Raw genomic sequence first — 15,504 nt, 5'->3', positions numbered from 1 at the left:
GAAACAAAAGAAAAGAAAAGTAGACTCCATCTTCCCAGCCTTTGAATTCTGGTTGGCATTAAAAATTGCAGGCAGAGCATAGCAGAAGTAACGATAGAATAGATCTGACTTGAGCATTAACGTACACCTTTGGAGACAGACTTTGTTATACTGCCCAGAAACAACCATGCCTTCCCACCCATGGCAGAGAGTCATAGCACCCTGAAAGAGCTCCAAGAAGGGAGGGTTGTGCTAGTTTTATTACCCCATCACAGAAAGTAAAACTGCTCCTAGCCTCTCAGCAGATCTGTAAACATCATCAAACAAAGCTGTCAGTGCCATTTGCTCAGAAATGCCGGCATGTCTCCCAACAGTTTGTTAAGAGTTAGCAGCGCTGACTGATTGGCAGTGAAATAAATCTGCCACCACAGAGCGCCTGTGGAATGGAGAGGTAGCTCTCTTGGTAGAATGGGTGTCTATCATGTGGGAAGCATTCTGTTCAATCCACATCATCCCCAAAGGAACCAGGTGTGGTGGCCCATGCCCAGAATACCAGCTTTTGGGAGGAAGAACCAGGAGAGTGAGGAGTTCAAGGTCATCCTTAGCGACAGCAAGTTTGAGGTCAGCCTTGTTGCTAAAGAGTCCCCTGCAGGACTGGAGCGATGGCTCAGAGGTTAAGAGCATTGCCTGCTCTTCCAAAAGTCCTGAGTTCAATTCCCAACAACCACATGGTGGCTCACAACCATCAGTAATGAGGTCTGGTGCCCTCTTCTGGCTTTTAGGCATACATGCAGACAGAATATTGTATACAATATATATATATATATATATATATATATATATATATATATATATATATATATATATATATATATATATATAAAAGAGTCCCCTGCAAAGTGATGTACTCTCAGGAGGTAAGCCTCAGTGTCCGCTGTGGGCTGGTTAGACATGTCAGCGGCAAGGTTGAAGTCCACACTGCAGAACCTAACCGCCAACCTGCCTTTGTGTCATTTTGCTCATCCATTACTTCATAAAGCAAGCATGCAAGGAACTGGTCGAAGAGACCAACTGGATAGATTAAGGAGGCGTGGTCTTCCTGGATTCCTCCAGGAAGTGTGTCACTAGGAGGTTTTAGATGCCGTGCACCATTCCCAGATCGTTCTGTTTTTTTGCTTGTGGTTCCGGGAGTGAGCTCAGCTGTCCCTTTCACTGCATATGCTGCCTCCTACCACAGTTCTGTGTCCCAGTGGACTCTTATCCCTCTGGAACCATAAGACTCTATGAGTTGCCTTGGTCACTGTGGTTTTAGTGTAGGAATGGGAAAGCAACTAATAAGCCAGGAAATAAGTTTTCCTCTTTTATCCCCGAAAAAACTAAAGTGAGTTAGATGCTGTAGCTCATGCTTTTTTTTGTTTTTGTTTTTGTTTTTCGAGACAGGGAGCCTGTCCTGGAACTAGCTCTTGTAGTGGAACTAGCTCTTGTCCTGGAACTAGGTCTTGTCCTGGAACTAGGTCTTGTAGACCAGGCTGGTCTCGAACTCACAGAGATCCTCCTTCCTCTGCCTCCCGAGTGCTGGGATTAAAGGCGTGCGCCACCATCGCCCGGCAGTAGCTCATGCTTGTAATCTAAACTCAGGAACCAGACTTCTTGGGGCCTTAAGTTTTTGTTTGTTTGTTTGTTTGTTTATTTGTTTTTTCGAGACAGGGTTTCTCTGTAGCTTTTTGGTTCCTGTCCTGGAACTAGCTCTTCTAGACCAGGCTGGCCTCGAACTCACAGAGATCCGCCTGCCTCTGCCTCCCGAGTGCTGGGATTAAAGGCGTGCGCAACCACCGCCCGGTGGGGCCTTAAGTTTTTATGTGCCTTGCTGTTTCTTTAAAAGGCTGAGTTCTTATAAACTCGGAAGTGATCCAGCCCAGCCCTATCGCAGCTCCAGGTTCAGACCTGTCTGCCATTTGCTTGAACAAGTATTTTGTTTCTGATTTCAGATTTTGATCCAAGGTCTCATTATTGAGCCAGAAGTTGTCTTGAGTATGGGATCCTCCTGCCTCAACCCCACAAGCTCTGGGATTGCAAGTATATGCCATGGTGCTAGGCTAGAAAATGGCTTCAATTTTTTGTATTTGTTTGTTTGTTTGTGTGAAGGCCAAATGACAACCCTATTCTTGTGTGTGGGTGCCAGTGATGAAGCTTGGAGGCAAATTCTTTTTTCTGTTGGGCCATCAGGCCAGCCCGTTTCTATCTGTGTGAGAGTTATGTACACGAGGGTGTAGTTGCCTGTGGAGGCCAGAAGAGGGCATTGGACCTCCCTGGAGCCGGCGTTATAAGCAGTTAAGCTGTAAACTACTGCACCAGGGTGTTCTTACCTACTGAACCATCTTTTCAACCCCATTTTGTTTCTTTTAACTGTGTATGTGTGTGTGTGTGGGCACCCACCTGGGTGCATGTATGCCACCGCATACCTATGGAGCTCAGAGGATAATTCTTAAAAGCCACTTCTGTTATTTCACTGTGGGCTCTAGAGATCCAACTTAAGTCCTCAACTTGCACAACAAATGTATTTATGCACTGTTTTTTTGTTTGTTTATTTTTGTGGGTTTTTTGCTTTGTTTTTGTTTGTTTTTCGAGACAGGGTTTCTCTGTAGCTTTAGAGCCTGTCCTGGAACTAGCTCTTGTAGACCAGGCTGGCCTTGAACTCACAGAGATCCTCCTGCCTCTGCCTCCCCAGTACAGTCAAAAGCCATGACCGCCCGGCTTCTCTGTGTAGCTTTTGACTGTACTGGAACTTGCTTTGTAGACCCAGTTGGCCTCGAACTCACAGAGATCCGCCTGTCTCTGCCTCCAGAGTGCTGGGAATAAAGGCATGCGCCACCATTGCCCAGCTTGTTTTTGTGGTTTTTTTTTTTCTTTGACACAGGGCTCTCTGTAGGGCTCTGGTTGCTCCAGAACTCCCTCAGTAGTCCAGGTTGATCTTGAACTCAAGAGATCCACCTGCCTCTGCATACCTGCTGGGATTAAAGGTATGGACCACCAGGCAAGGTCTACTGTGTTAAAAAATACTGTTACAATCCACTGAAGGAAGTTACAGACATGAGGCCAGATCAGAGTCCTTTATTTAATCTGTGGCTGTTGTGACAGTCCTGCCACAAAGAACTTTTGGCCCCTAACTTGAGCACTACAGGATTTATAAAGACAAAACACAATGACATCACACCAGGTGCAGGCTAGAGGAGTTTTTGCATCAGGGTTATTTCCCAGAAAGCAAGGAGGAACCCTTTGATCTGTTAAACATTTGATAAGCTTCATTTCCCAGAAGACAGGAGAAACCCTACTTTATTCCAGGCAGCAGGATGAGGCTCCAGAGGGGAACAGGTGTGGAGTCAGGAGAGTCTGGCCTCTCCTGAGCTGTTTCGGTGGGGTCTCAATCTATATCCAAGGCTAGCTTTGAACTCATGGTGGTTAGTCTTCCTCAGCCTCCTAAGTACTGGAGCTACAGGCCCAGCTTTAGAACTTGGCTTGTGGTGGCACCTGGTTTCACAAGTTCCATCACAGCCACTAACAAACAGTCCCCACTCCTAGGGATCACCACCAAGTGAAGATGAATATCCAGAAGCATGTATACGGGTCCTTGCTCAGATGGTACCTCTGAGGGGACACCATATACCCCTTGGCTCTAATGTCCTTCTCCAGGCAGTACACAAAGTCCTCCGTCCCAGGGCCTGCCTTCCAGGGCCCAAATTTGACGACAGGTGTCTTTTTGGCCTCCAGGATATGCAGCGGCTCCACGCACTTGGCCTCCTCCTCCTCTGTGTGCACCACACACACCACCACCTTGGACGAGCGCATTGCCACGGCCTCTGCCCGAGCCAGGTGCAACAGGACCTCCAGATTCTCCCTGTAGTTTGGCACTCCCAGCAAGAACTGCATGCGAGCCACCTGCTCACCGAAGATCTGGGGCATATCCTCCAAAACCTTCACCAAGAGATGGATCTGGTAGAACTTAGCCTCGTGGTAAACCTCAAGAATGTTCTCTGTGGGCACTTGCCCAGTGCGTAGGTAGTCCAGGATAGGCCCGAAGTAGGTGCCAGGACGATCAATGAAGAAGCGGCCGTGAGCATCCTTGTAGAATTTTGCTGATCGGGATAATATCTCGGAGAACTTTGAGCCTGGATGTTTCATCAGGGTGCCCATGGTGGTGGTGTAGAACTGTCCACCTACGTTCAGCTCCACAACCTGCAGACACAAACGGCGGCGTGAACCAACAGTTGAGGAGACACACTGCAACAACCTACCAGGGGAGGTGCTGTCTGCAGTAATAAAAGTGAAGGCTGCATTTCCAACCTGAAGGTTCAAGTACAGGTCAGGGTGGGGGCCAATGATGGGGATGGTCCTTCATTTTGAGGTAGGCATGGCCTCATTCTCAACCTGTCTGTCTCACAGCCTCTTAGGATTTAAGTACTGTCCTGGAATTAGAAGACCCCAAAACAAGCCAGCTGCTGGGGTGGGGAGCATTGAGTTACCAAGTCAACAAGTCCTACAGGGGCTATTTCAGCTGTGGGGGGAGGTGGCAAGAGAAGAAGGACCCAGATCATACAGCTGAGGAAAGGAAACTCAGAACGTCTGCCTCCCCTAGACTTCAAGGCCCCTTGGCAAGGCTGTTTGGTTAAGACGGAAGCAGGGAGTTCTCAAGGAGCTACAGACTAAACCTTGAATAAATCACTCTGCTGGCAGTTCCTATTCTGCAGACGCTCAGCTTCTAGGTCCTCTCAGTGCCCTCATTTTACAGATAAAGAAAACCCAGAGGAAAGATGCATAGACCAGGGAAGTGATGAAGTGCAGCTAGGATCAAATGCCCACCAGACGGTCTAACTCACGTCAGGGTGGGTGTTCCAGCCCATGCCAAGTCCTGCCTCACTGAAGCCCATGTTAGCTCCCTGCCTGGGAAAGGAAGCTCACTCCTTACCTTAAGCCTTGACCTCTGTGAAAACGGAAGCAAGATGGACACAGAGAACTCAAATCTTTCCAACTCTCAAAGTCTAATCCACCCAGCCGCCTCATAAGTCCTCTCCAGCCGGGCAGTGGTGGTGCTCACCTTTAATCCTAGCACTTGGGAAGCTGAGGCAGATGGATCTCGCTGAGTTCAAGTTCAGCTTGGTCCGCAGAGTGAATTCCAGGACAGCCAGGACTACACAGTGAAATCCTGTTTCAAAAAACTAAAGCAATAACCCAAAGGAGTCCTTTCTGAAGCTAATTTACAGAAACCATTTTCCTAGCTAAGCTGTGGTAGCCCAAAAGTCATTCAGCACTCAGGAGGCACAGGAGTGTTTGTGCCTTGGCTATACAACAAGACCCCATTTCAAACAAAGCAAAACTAGTTTCCTACTCTACCACCCTGTGCGACACTGTTTCGTTTATCTTATAAGACCTCAGCCCTGTCCACAAGCTTTTTTATTTTGTGTCTTTTTTTTTTAATTTCTTTCTCCGCAAAGTTCCCAGCCTCTGTGCAAATCTTAGCTTCCACTCTCATCCATACACACTGCCCAGTGTGCTCCTAGAACGATGAACTTCTTTTTACTCTCTGGAGGAAGGCCCCTCTTCATCTTTACTACCAATCCCCTTGCCAGTTCCTGGGTGGGAGGGAAAGCCTTGGTGAGTGGCTGGCAAAGACTTTGCCTCTGGGGGGAATCTGCTGGGTGTGGAGTCTGTGACAGCCATGGAGATGCAGAGAGGGACCTGGCTTATCTCTCACCCAGTTTGGTCAGAAGGGTCCCTACACCTTCCTGGGTCTACCCAGCATTCACACATTATCTGAGCCTCCCCTCCCCCAGCCGAGTGAATGAGTGGCATCTCCACTCATGTTCTCAGGCCCCCAACATTGACCCCTCCTGCTGTTTCCCAGTTAGCTGAGTCAGAAGCCCAGCATAATGTGGTTTTCCCTTGATCTTAGTCTCCCCTACACACTTACCACCAAGTCCTGGCAGTCCTGTTGCCTTGCTAAGTTCTGTGGCCTTTGCTAGGGCCTACCCCTGGATCGATTCTGCACACTCAAACCAGAGTTCCTTTTCTCTGAAGCAAACCTGAGTCTCCTGCACTAAACACTTGAATAGCTTGAGGTTTCCCAGGCTCTTTGCAACAGGCCTACTGCTTGGCCTCTAGCAAAGCAGAACAAAATCACCTACTGCAGCCCTCCCTCTATCCATGGTGGGTTGGGGTCCGAAGCCCTCAGGACTTCACTCTCTTACGGCTTGCTTCCTATCACTGAGTCTACCCATCTTTCTTTTCTTTCTCTTTTTAATCCTTTTTTCTTTTCTTTTCTTTTTTTTTTTTTTGAGACGGCATTTCTGTATAGTCCTGTTTATTCTAGAACTCACTCTATAGACCAGGCTGACCTTGAACTCAGAGATCCTTGCGCCTCTATCTGGGATTAAAGGTTCCCCAGGGGCCTTCCAGAATGGTGGTCTTATGACCCCAGATTGACAAGTCATTCTAAGGTTACAGTAGCCTCTCCCTTGGGATCTCCTGTGTCCTCATCCTCCATTAGACTGGGAGGTTTGAGAGGGGAATGCTATTCCTCTCTGCCATACGAGTCACCAGCACCCACTAGCAGGGCTCAGCACACCAGAGACACTAGCACCCACTAGCAGGGCTCAGCACACCAGAGACACTCGATGAATACCTGTTAGAATGAAGGAAGTTCACCCTTGGCCCCGATCCGCAGCAGGACCTGGTATTCTGATAAACGCAGATCTTGCCCTACCTGGCATCAAGCTCAGTGCTGGCTCCCTGCAAGGCCTTCACCCAGGAACTCACTAAAGTCCTTTTTTTTTTTTTCGGTTTTTCAAGACAGGGTTTCTCTGTGATTTTGGAGCCTGTCCTGGAACTAGCTCTTGTAGACCAGGCTGGTCTCGAACTCATAGAGATCCGCCTGTCTCTGCCTCCCAAGTGCTGGGATTAAAGGCATGCGCCACCACCGCCCGGCTACTAAAGCCCTTCTTGAGCAGGAACGATGGACACCCTGAGTGCTGAACCCCTTGACACTAGGCAGGTAGCTTTGAAAACAGCCGGCAATGACATAATCATCACACTATTGGAAGGAGCCACTTGCCCTGCTTCTGGGTCTGCTCTCTCCCCTGACTCAGTGCTGCCGAGAATAAGAATTTTATTCTCTCAGTGTGCACCCAGACTTACTGTTAGCTGCTAAGTGAGGCAGGCACCTTTAGGGGCTAACTTCTACACTAAATGGGGTGGGGTGGGGTGGCATGCCACCTACTTACCACACTCTCAAAGCTGTCTCTTCTTTAATTTCAACTAAAACTCTGGGGAAGTTCATTGAGTTTTCTGATTTATTTATTTATTTATTTTAGGCAACCATCCTAACAGAGTGAGTGTGTCCTAACAGAGTGAGCATGTCCTGACAGAGTTCACATTGGCCATCTCCCCTTTCCTTTGTTGTTGTTTGGTTGGTTTGGTCTTTTGTTTGCTTGTTTTTGTTGTTGTTTAGTTTTTCTAGGCAGGGTTTCCTCTGTGAACCAGGCTGGTCTTGAACTCACAGAGACCCACCTGCCTCTGCCTCCCGAGTGCTGGGATAAAAGGCCTGTGCCACCACCACCTGGCTTGGTTTTTGGGGTTTTTTTTTTTTTTTTTGGTTTTTCGAGACAGGGTTTTTCTGTAGCTTTGGAGCCCGTCCTGGAACTCCCTTGGTAAACCAGGCTGGCCTTGAACTCACAGAGATCTGCCTGTCTCTGCCTCCCAAGTGCTGGGATTACAGGCGTGGTTTTTGTTTTTAAAGACAGTCTCCAGAAGCCCAAGTAGGATTGTGGGTATGTGCTGTGGAATTCAGTTAAAGAATGATTCTTATTATTTCTTGTTCCTGTTTTGTTGACAGTACTGGGGACTGTGTCCTGATCCTCCCACTGAGCCACATCCTGAGCCTTTGAGCGTTTGATCTATGAACTAAAACTGAGTGTGTGCTTTCCTGTGTGGACATGTATAGACTTCTTCAATAAAATGCCCACCCTTACTTCTTGGGGTCTAGCACTACTGTGAGAATAGCCCCAGTGTTATCCTCATTAAATTCAGTTACTCTTTCTCCCTTCTTCTCCTCCCGGCTTTGCACACAGCAAACGCCATTGTGCTCCCAAAGTCCTGTCACCCAGCCCATGCGAGAAGGCAAGTAAGCAAGGCACTCTTTGGGGCAGAGGGACAGTGAGGGAGCTGGCCAGGCTACCCCTATCAGGCAGAATAAAGGACTGACTGAAGTACCCTCCCCACCCCACCCCCGGACTATGTAGAGCCAGAGGTTTTCAGAGGGGACACACAGAGGAGCTAACAGACTAAGTGAGGTGAGCCAGGGAAGAAAAGAGCAAGTGAGAGAAGGCACAAAGCTTGGTGGAGCGGGAGGGGGGACCGCACAGGTATTAAAGGAGTTTACTGACAGGCGTAAGAAGATGCTCCCCGGGGTGGGGGTAGGGGGACTACTGGAGGGTGGGCGAACGAAAACGGAAAGGAGCTAGGAAAGCATCCGGCGGGGGTTGGAGGTGGGGCGTTCAGGACAACGGGAGCAGCCGCTGAGCAGGGGCGCACTTACAATGTCCGGGTCAAAGCCCAAGATCCTGGACTCCTGGCTGCGTTCCTTGAGTTGGTTGGCGGGCAGAGACTCCTGGCTGAGCTCCTTGAGTTGGTTTGCCGGCAGGCTCATCCTGGTGGGAAAGGACAGCTCGCAATGACCACACAGCACCGCTTTGTGCTGATAACTTATGGGCGGGAAACACAGTCCTGCCACGTGTCGAAAACTTCCCAGCCGGAGAGGCTCGTGACTCCACGCCCCTGAGAAACTCTGTGCCTCCCCGTTGCCTCCTTTGTGAAACATCTGTAGTACTTGCTTGTTTAGCTGGCTTAAAAGCGCTCTGAGGTGTTGAGCACCGACCCCACTGGGTCTTTGAACTGTCATCAACTTCAAGTAATCTATAATCTTTCAGGGAAGCGGTACTAGGAGACAGTCCTGGGGCTCTCAGAGGGTAGATGTCAGACCAGAGACTATAAAACGGTAAGTAAGAAGAAGAAGAAAAATGCTGCCACTCAAGGCAAGCGCTGTGAAATTTACCTGTTCCATGCCTTAGTTCTGAGTGAGAAAAGTCTTCTCTAAAACATGTTTACACTACGGGAGCCCAGTACGGTCATCAGCAGCGACAACAGCCAGACACTTGATTCAAATGAAACTGATTAGACGCTGCAATCACACACTTGGCAAAGGAAATAAAACCCAAGAGACTGGAGCATGGTTCAGTGATAGCACACTGCTTAGCCTGTATGAAGTCTGGTTTGAGCCACAGCAAAACATATAATACCCACAAAGAAGAGAGCTAGGAAAGCGGGAAGGAAGGAGAAAATGACACCCACCGTGTTCGTGTCCCGCCGTGTGTGTGTGTGTGTGTGTGTGTGTGTGTGTGTTTGTGTGTGTGTGTCCCATAAAAAGATAATAAAACCAATTTTCAAAGAATGTACACAGATAGCAAGGAGTCCTCAAAGAAGCTCACTGTCCAAAACCACAAACAACCACTAAAGGAAACAAAGTGTCCGTCATAGGAAACAAAAGTCAAAGGAAACAAGCCGGGGCCCCTCATGTACAGTGTGAACGGATTTAATGTCATGAGATAAATGAAAGAGCGCATCTAAAACACGGGCTGCAGGTGTGGGTATGTGGTAGTGCATTGTCTAACATGCACCGGACCCCATCCTAAACACACATCTACAGAATCAAAACCACACCTAAACCCAAACGTGAGTAAAGAATAAGAAAATACAACGTTTTAAAAGACCAGGGAGATTTTTTTTTTTTATTTTTATTTTAGAGACAGGGTTTCTCCGTAGCTTTTGGTTCCTGTCCTGGAACTAGCTCTTCTAGACCAGGCTGGCCTCGAACTCATAGAGATCAGCCTGCTTCTGCCTCCCGAGTGCTGGGATTAAAGGCGTGCACCACCACCGCCCGGCTGACCAGGGAGATTTTTTGAGCCCAATAAAACCTCTAAAAATGCAACACTAAGGTAGCCGAAATAAACCCTTATAAACCCTTCTGCAGCTTAGAAGGATTTAAACTAACGCAGTTGAAGGAGCAATGAAGTGTGTAATGATTTGTCCTGTCCCTTTAAGAGACAAGCCACGCCCACTCCCTCCCCTTATGGGAACTCTAAGAGCGAATGCCTGTGAAGTCTGGGAGGCAGGAAAAGGAGTGTTCAAACTTTGCTGGTTGGAATGTGAACTGCTGTAATCATTAGACGTTAATATAACCGTCTCTATGTAAAGATGTGGAAAATTTTAAGAAACTTTGCTTGATCAGGAGTTGGTTAGGGCACTGGGTTCAAGATACTTTATAGCATCAATAGTTAGCTGGAAACAGGAACCTTTGCAAAAGCACAAACTATGAAATGTCCCTAGCAGAAGTAGCCCACACCTTGCGTCTAGTGAACTGACCCTAAATGAACCTAGTTTGCAGTTCATAATGTCAACCCCAGATGATGAGGGGGGGTCTCCTCCCTACTGCGCTGCGTCTAGTGTTGTGGTCGAGTCCCCAGCCTGGCTGGAGAGTGCACTGAGTAAACCCTGCTTTTGCTTTTTGGACTTGACTGGATTCCGGTGGTGGTCTCTCTGAGGGTTCTCAACTTGGGCACAACATCTAAAACAAAACAAAACAAAAAACCCACTTTTGGTTATCCACCCAACAGAAAAAAAAAGGCCCATTTTGTATGAATATATTTACCACTGATCTGTTTGTGTTAGCCAGATTAGCTACAGTTAGCAGCTGAGTAAACCTCAGTCTGTCTTTGCCCTGCAATGCTGTGTGTCTGTTGAGAAGATAGGGAGGGACTGGGGAGGCCGCTCAGCAGTTAAGAGCGCTTGTTGCTTTTTCAGAGAACTGGAGTTTGGTTCCCAGCATCCACATCAGGACGCTCACAACTACCTGTTAACTTCAGTTCCGGGGACTCTGCTGCCCTCTTCTAGCAGGAGAGAGGGAACTTAATTGAGAAAATGCCTCCATCAGATTGACCTGCAGACAAGTCTGTGGGGGATTTTCTTTACTGATGGTAAATGCAGAAGAACCCAGCCCACTATGGGTGATACCATCCCCAGGCAGGTGGTCCTGGGGTATATAAGAAATCAAATTGAGCAAGCCCGGCAGAGCAAGCCGATTAAGTTAAATGAATGTAAGCAGTGTTCCTCCACAGCTTCTGTTTTAGTTCCTGTCTCCAGTTTTCTGCCTTGAGTTTCTGTGGTGGTGGCTTCCCTCAATAAACTGCGACTTGGGATAGATAAGCCAAATAAAACCTTTCTTCCCCAAGCTGCTTTTGATCAAGGTCTTTATTGAAATAATAGAAACCAGTGTTAACTGCCGTTATCCAGTTGGTTGGGTGTAGGAATGGAGAGACTTTTTGTTGTTAATATATCTTTGCATTGACATCAGTTATAGTAAAAAGGTGAAAAAACGAAAAAGCAAGAAGTCAGCTTTTCAACGTGAACAATCTAGAATGAGAAGAGTGGCAGGGAAGCTCGGTCTTGATGGATGATGATGCTCACTTTTGAGAGACCCGAATAGATTTTTCATTAGAATGTTGTACAAGAGAAGGAGAGACAAGGTATATATCTATAGTCCTGACTGTCCTGGGACTCACTATGTAGACTGCTTGCCCTTGTCTGGCCTCGAAGTCACAGAGATCCACCTGTCTCTGCCTCCTGGGTGCTGGGATCAAAGGTGTGCGCCACCATGCCCTGTTTGAACGCTGTGTCTTATGTAACAAATATCTATGGGCAAGGAAATAAAGCGTGAAGAATTAAAATGAAGACCATATAGATTTCCAGAGTCAAGTTTGAGCTCTGTGACTGTAATTCTGTTGCCAGACAGACATTAGGACGACCTTGGAATTGAGATGAGTAGCTTGAAGTAAAAGGATCCCCCCACTATGGGTGCCACCATCCCCTAGGCAAGGGATCCTCCACTGCATAAGACTGAGAAATCAGTTGGTCATTAGCCCAGATGGGCTCCTGTCTTTGTGACTTCCCCTCTATTATGGACTGGAACCTGAACTGGGTGCCAGATAAACCCTTCCTCTTTTAGCTTGCCGTTGTCAGAGTTTTATCAAAACGAAAGTTACTGTGACCATGACTTTTCTCTCTCACTAGTCCTCTCTCTCTTGACCATGAAGAGTTAATTACTTTGTATCACAGTGCATTGATCCATTTTCTGTCACTATAGCCAACTTTCTGAAGTTAGGTGTTCTACAAAGAAAAGAGATTTGCCCGGTTGGTGGTGGTGGCACATGCCTTTAATCCCAGTACTTGGGAGGCAAAGGCAGGTGGATCTCTGTGAGTTTGAGGCCAGCCTGGGCTACAAGAGCTAGTTCCAGGACAGGCTCCAAAGAAACAAAAACAAAAAAAGAAAGGAAGGAAAGAAAAGAAAAGAAAAGAAAAGAAGGTGGTGGCGCACGCCTTTAATCCCAGCACTTGGGAGGCAGAGGCAGGCGGATCTCTGTGAGTTCGAGACCAGCCTGGTCTACAAGAGCTAGTTCCAGGACAGGCTCCAAAACCGCAGAGAAACCCTGTCTCAAAAAAGAAAAGAAAAGAAAGAAAGAAAGAAAGAAAGAAAGAAAGAAAGAAAGAAAGAAAGAAAGAAAAGAGATTTATTCAGCTCACAATTTTGGAAGACGCTAGATGAGAACTCCCTATTGATTCAGTCTCGGGTGAGGACTCCCCTGGCTGGGTCACATTATGGTGCATGGCGCCAGGGGAACATGTGAGACGGGAGAGATCACACTTCACACACAAAATCCAGAGAAAGACCAGGCAGAGGTCAGCAACGACCTCCGGCAGGGAGGTCCTAGCTTTTAAAGGTTCAGCCAACTGCTAACATCGCCACGTGAAGCCACGTAAGCTCATACCACACATATCCAATCCACAGCCACAGGCAAGGTATGCGCCTCCAGCAACATCCCTCGGCAAAAATGGCCAAGCCGCGTAGACGAGGCTATGATCTCCTAGAGTCACGCTTCCCTGATTTATACAGTCCACAGAGCACTTTGCTTTAAGCATTTGGACTCCCAGAGGGATTAATGGCAGACTGGGATGATTCCCGCAGGGAGCCAGCGGTCGCAAGGACCTTCAACCCCGAGTGGAGGGCGCGACGCTGAGTAACAGCTTTTAGCTCCATTTCCTGTCTCCCCCAACCCAGCTGTCTGCTCTCCTTGCCTTTGTTCCTGCTGCCCCTTCTACTTCGAGTGTCCTTTGCCTAGAAAGCTCAGAGTGAGCTTTGAAAATGAATTTAGTCGCCCCCCCCCCGCGCCCCCGTCCCAACTTTTGTATTCATTAGTGCATTTAACCCTCACAGTTCAGATAAGGGAAGGGCACCTCTGTTGCGGTGACCCCTCTCTCAGAGTCTGTAGCAAACAAGAGACCTGAGTGTTACCTCTGGCTTTGCCACTGGGTCTCAGTATTTTGGCAGTCCCTGTCCGCCTCTGTGTTTTGTTCTCTACCTGTATAACACGGTAGAGGTTGGGGCATTATCTGAAAGTGCGTCCTTGTAATATCATCTTGGTTCGTGCTCTGGCCACAAAAGAATTCAAAATGCTGCATGCCCTTGTCTGTGACTGGGTTTTCTTTCCCTCTGGCCTAGTTCCGAGAACAAGCGAACAGCGCTGCTCCCTTCTGCCCTCCTCCCACCGACCCCAGCCCTTTGTTCTTCTTCCCGAGACAAAGCTGCCAGTCCCGATACTCCCCAAGCAGTTGGGCTTCATGCCAGCCAGTCAAGTGGCAGCTGGGGCTCAGATGAAAGGGCCCTCAGAAAGCTACCTGTGGCAAAATGCCCAGCCCAGGCTTGGCAGCTTTGAGCCCAGATGCCTCAAGAGGCATCGTGTCCACCACTCCCACACAAGGCTCTCTTTGTGAGCCCCACAGAGGGACACAACCCTGCCAACCCCCCCGCTACCCGCTTCCCTTTCCTCTGTTCAATAGTAGTTTGAGAAATAGCCCTTAGGTAGTGCTTCGGGCTTAGATCAGGTTGTCCTGCCCTTGTGCCTAGGAGTCTGGAACGTTTTACCCCATTTAATCTTCAGAACTGCGCAGGTAGCAAGTACTGTCTTTTTCCGTTTTCTGTTTTAGGCAGGGTCTGGCTTGTTATGTAACTCAATTAGTCTTGAATTTGCAAGTCTCCTTCCTCAACCTTCTGGGTGCTTGGATTATACCGTGCACCACAGATCTGGCCACCATTGAAATCGATATTCATTTGCAATCCTCTCTCTCTCTCTCTCTCTCTCTCTCTCTCTCTCTCTCTCTCTCTCTTTCTCTCCCCCTCCTGTATCCCCCCCATCATCCTCCCCTTCTCTCCCCTCTCCTTTTGCTATTCCTCCTCCTTTTCCCCCCTTCTTTTTGAGATAGGGTCTTTAGCCCTGGCTGGTCTTAAACTTTCCGATGTAGCTGAGGATGATCTTGAACTTCTGGTCCTCCTGCCTCTTGGACTCAGGCATGTCACCACATCTGGCTTATGAGGTATTGGGGTTCACACCCAGGCTTCTTACAAGCTAAGCAAGCCCCCCACCTGCCCCTTTTTTAAAACAGAGTCAATGTAGTCCCGGCTGTCCTGGAATATTCTATGTAGGACCAGATTGGCCTTAAACTCACAGAGATTCACCTGCCTGCTTCCACCTCCTGGGTGCTGGGTACTAGAACACTTTCTCCTTTCTTCCTTCTTTTTTACTTTTATTTTTTATTTACTGTTTTTGAGACAGGGTTTCACATAGCCCTGGCTGTCCTTGAACTCTTGTACCTCCTGCCTCCATCTCCCAAGTGCTGGGATTACAGGTGTGTGCTCTTACAGGTGTATCTCTATTTTAAAAGAGGGAGAGCACAGACACCGGAGTGTCTGCAGAGGTGACCTGAAGGACAGGGAAAACAGAGATGGCATGGGAAAAGAAAGGCACCCCTCACTCTGGAGTCTGAAGTCTCACACCATCAGGGAATCAAAAATCCAAGCACAACTAATAAAATGGTGTGAAATTTGCCTACACAATGCGAACGTTGCTTTTATACAGAGACATTTTAAAAAATAGTGTTAAGACCACAGTGGAGGGGCTGGAGAGATGGCTCAGCGGTTAAGAGCACTGCCTGCTCTTCCAAAGGTCCTGCGTTCAATTACCAGCAACCACTTGGCGGCTCACAACCATCTGAAATGAAATCTGTTGCCCTCTTCTGGCCTGCAGGCATACATGCAGATAGAATACTGAGAATACTGTACACATAATAAATAAATAAATCTTAAAAAAAAAAAGAGCCGGGCGGTGGTGGCGCACGCCTTTAATCCCAGCACTCGGGAGGCAGAGGCAGGCAGATCTCTGTGAGTTCGAGACCAGCCTGGTCTACAAGAGCTAGTTCCAGGACAGGCTCCAAAACCACAGAGAAACCCTGTCTCGAAAAACAAAAACCAAAAAAAAAAAAAAAAAGAAACCACAATGGGCCATGCCTGAGTGTACATGACCTTCAGTC

The 15,504-nt window shown here is 48.0% G+C and overlaps 1 protein-coding gene across 1 annotated transcript; it reads right to left on the bottom strand.

Moving 5' to 3' along the window:
* Positions 1-3,074: 3,074 nt before the first annotated feature.
* Positions 3,075-9,298, bottom strand: Kctd14 (potassium channel tetramerization domain containing 14). The gene is made up of 3 exons (XM_075952967.1): positions 9,083-9,298; positions 8,567-8,678; positions 3,075-4,212 (listed from the first exon to the last, which is right to left on the bottom strand). Exons 2-3 carry the CDS (start codon positions 8,675-8,677, stop codon positions 3,562-3,564), a joined length of 762 nt encoding a protein of 253 aa, XP_075809082.1. The 5' UTR covers position 8,678; positions 9,083-9,298; the 3' UTR covers positions 3,075-3,561.
* Positions 9,299-15,504: the final 6,206 nt, after the last annotated feature.

This window comes from Microtus pennsylvanicus, chromosome 18 (genome assembly GCF_037038515.1).
Source record: "Microtus pennsylvanicus isolate mMicPen1 chromosome 18, mMicPen1.hap1, whole genome shotgun sequence".
In the NCBI taxonomy this organism is placed as follows: Eukaryota; Metazoa; Chordata; class Mammalia; order Rodentia; family Cricetidae; genus Microtus; species Microtus pennsylvanicus.
The sequence above is the reverse complement of the archived record's forward strand: the minus strand, read 5'-3'. Positions and strand labels throughout refer to the sequence as shown.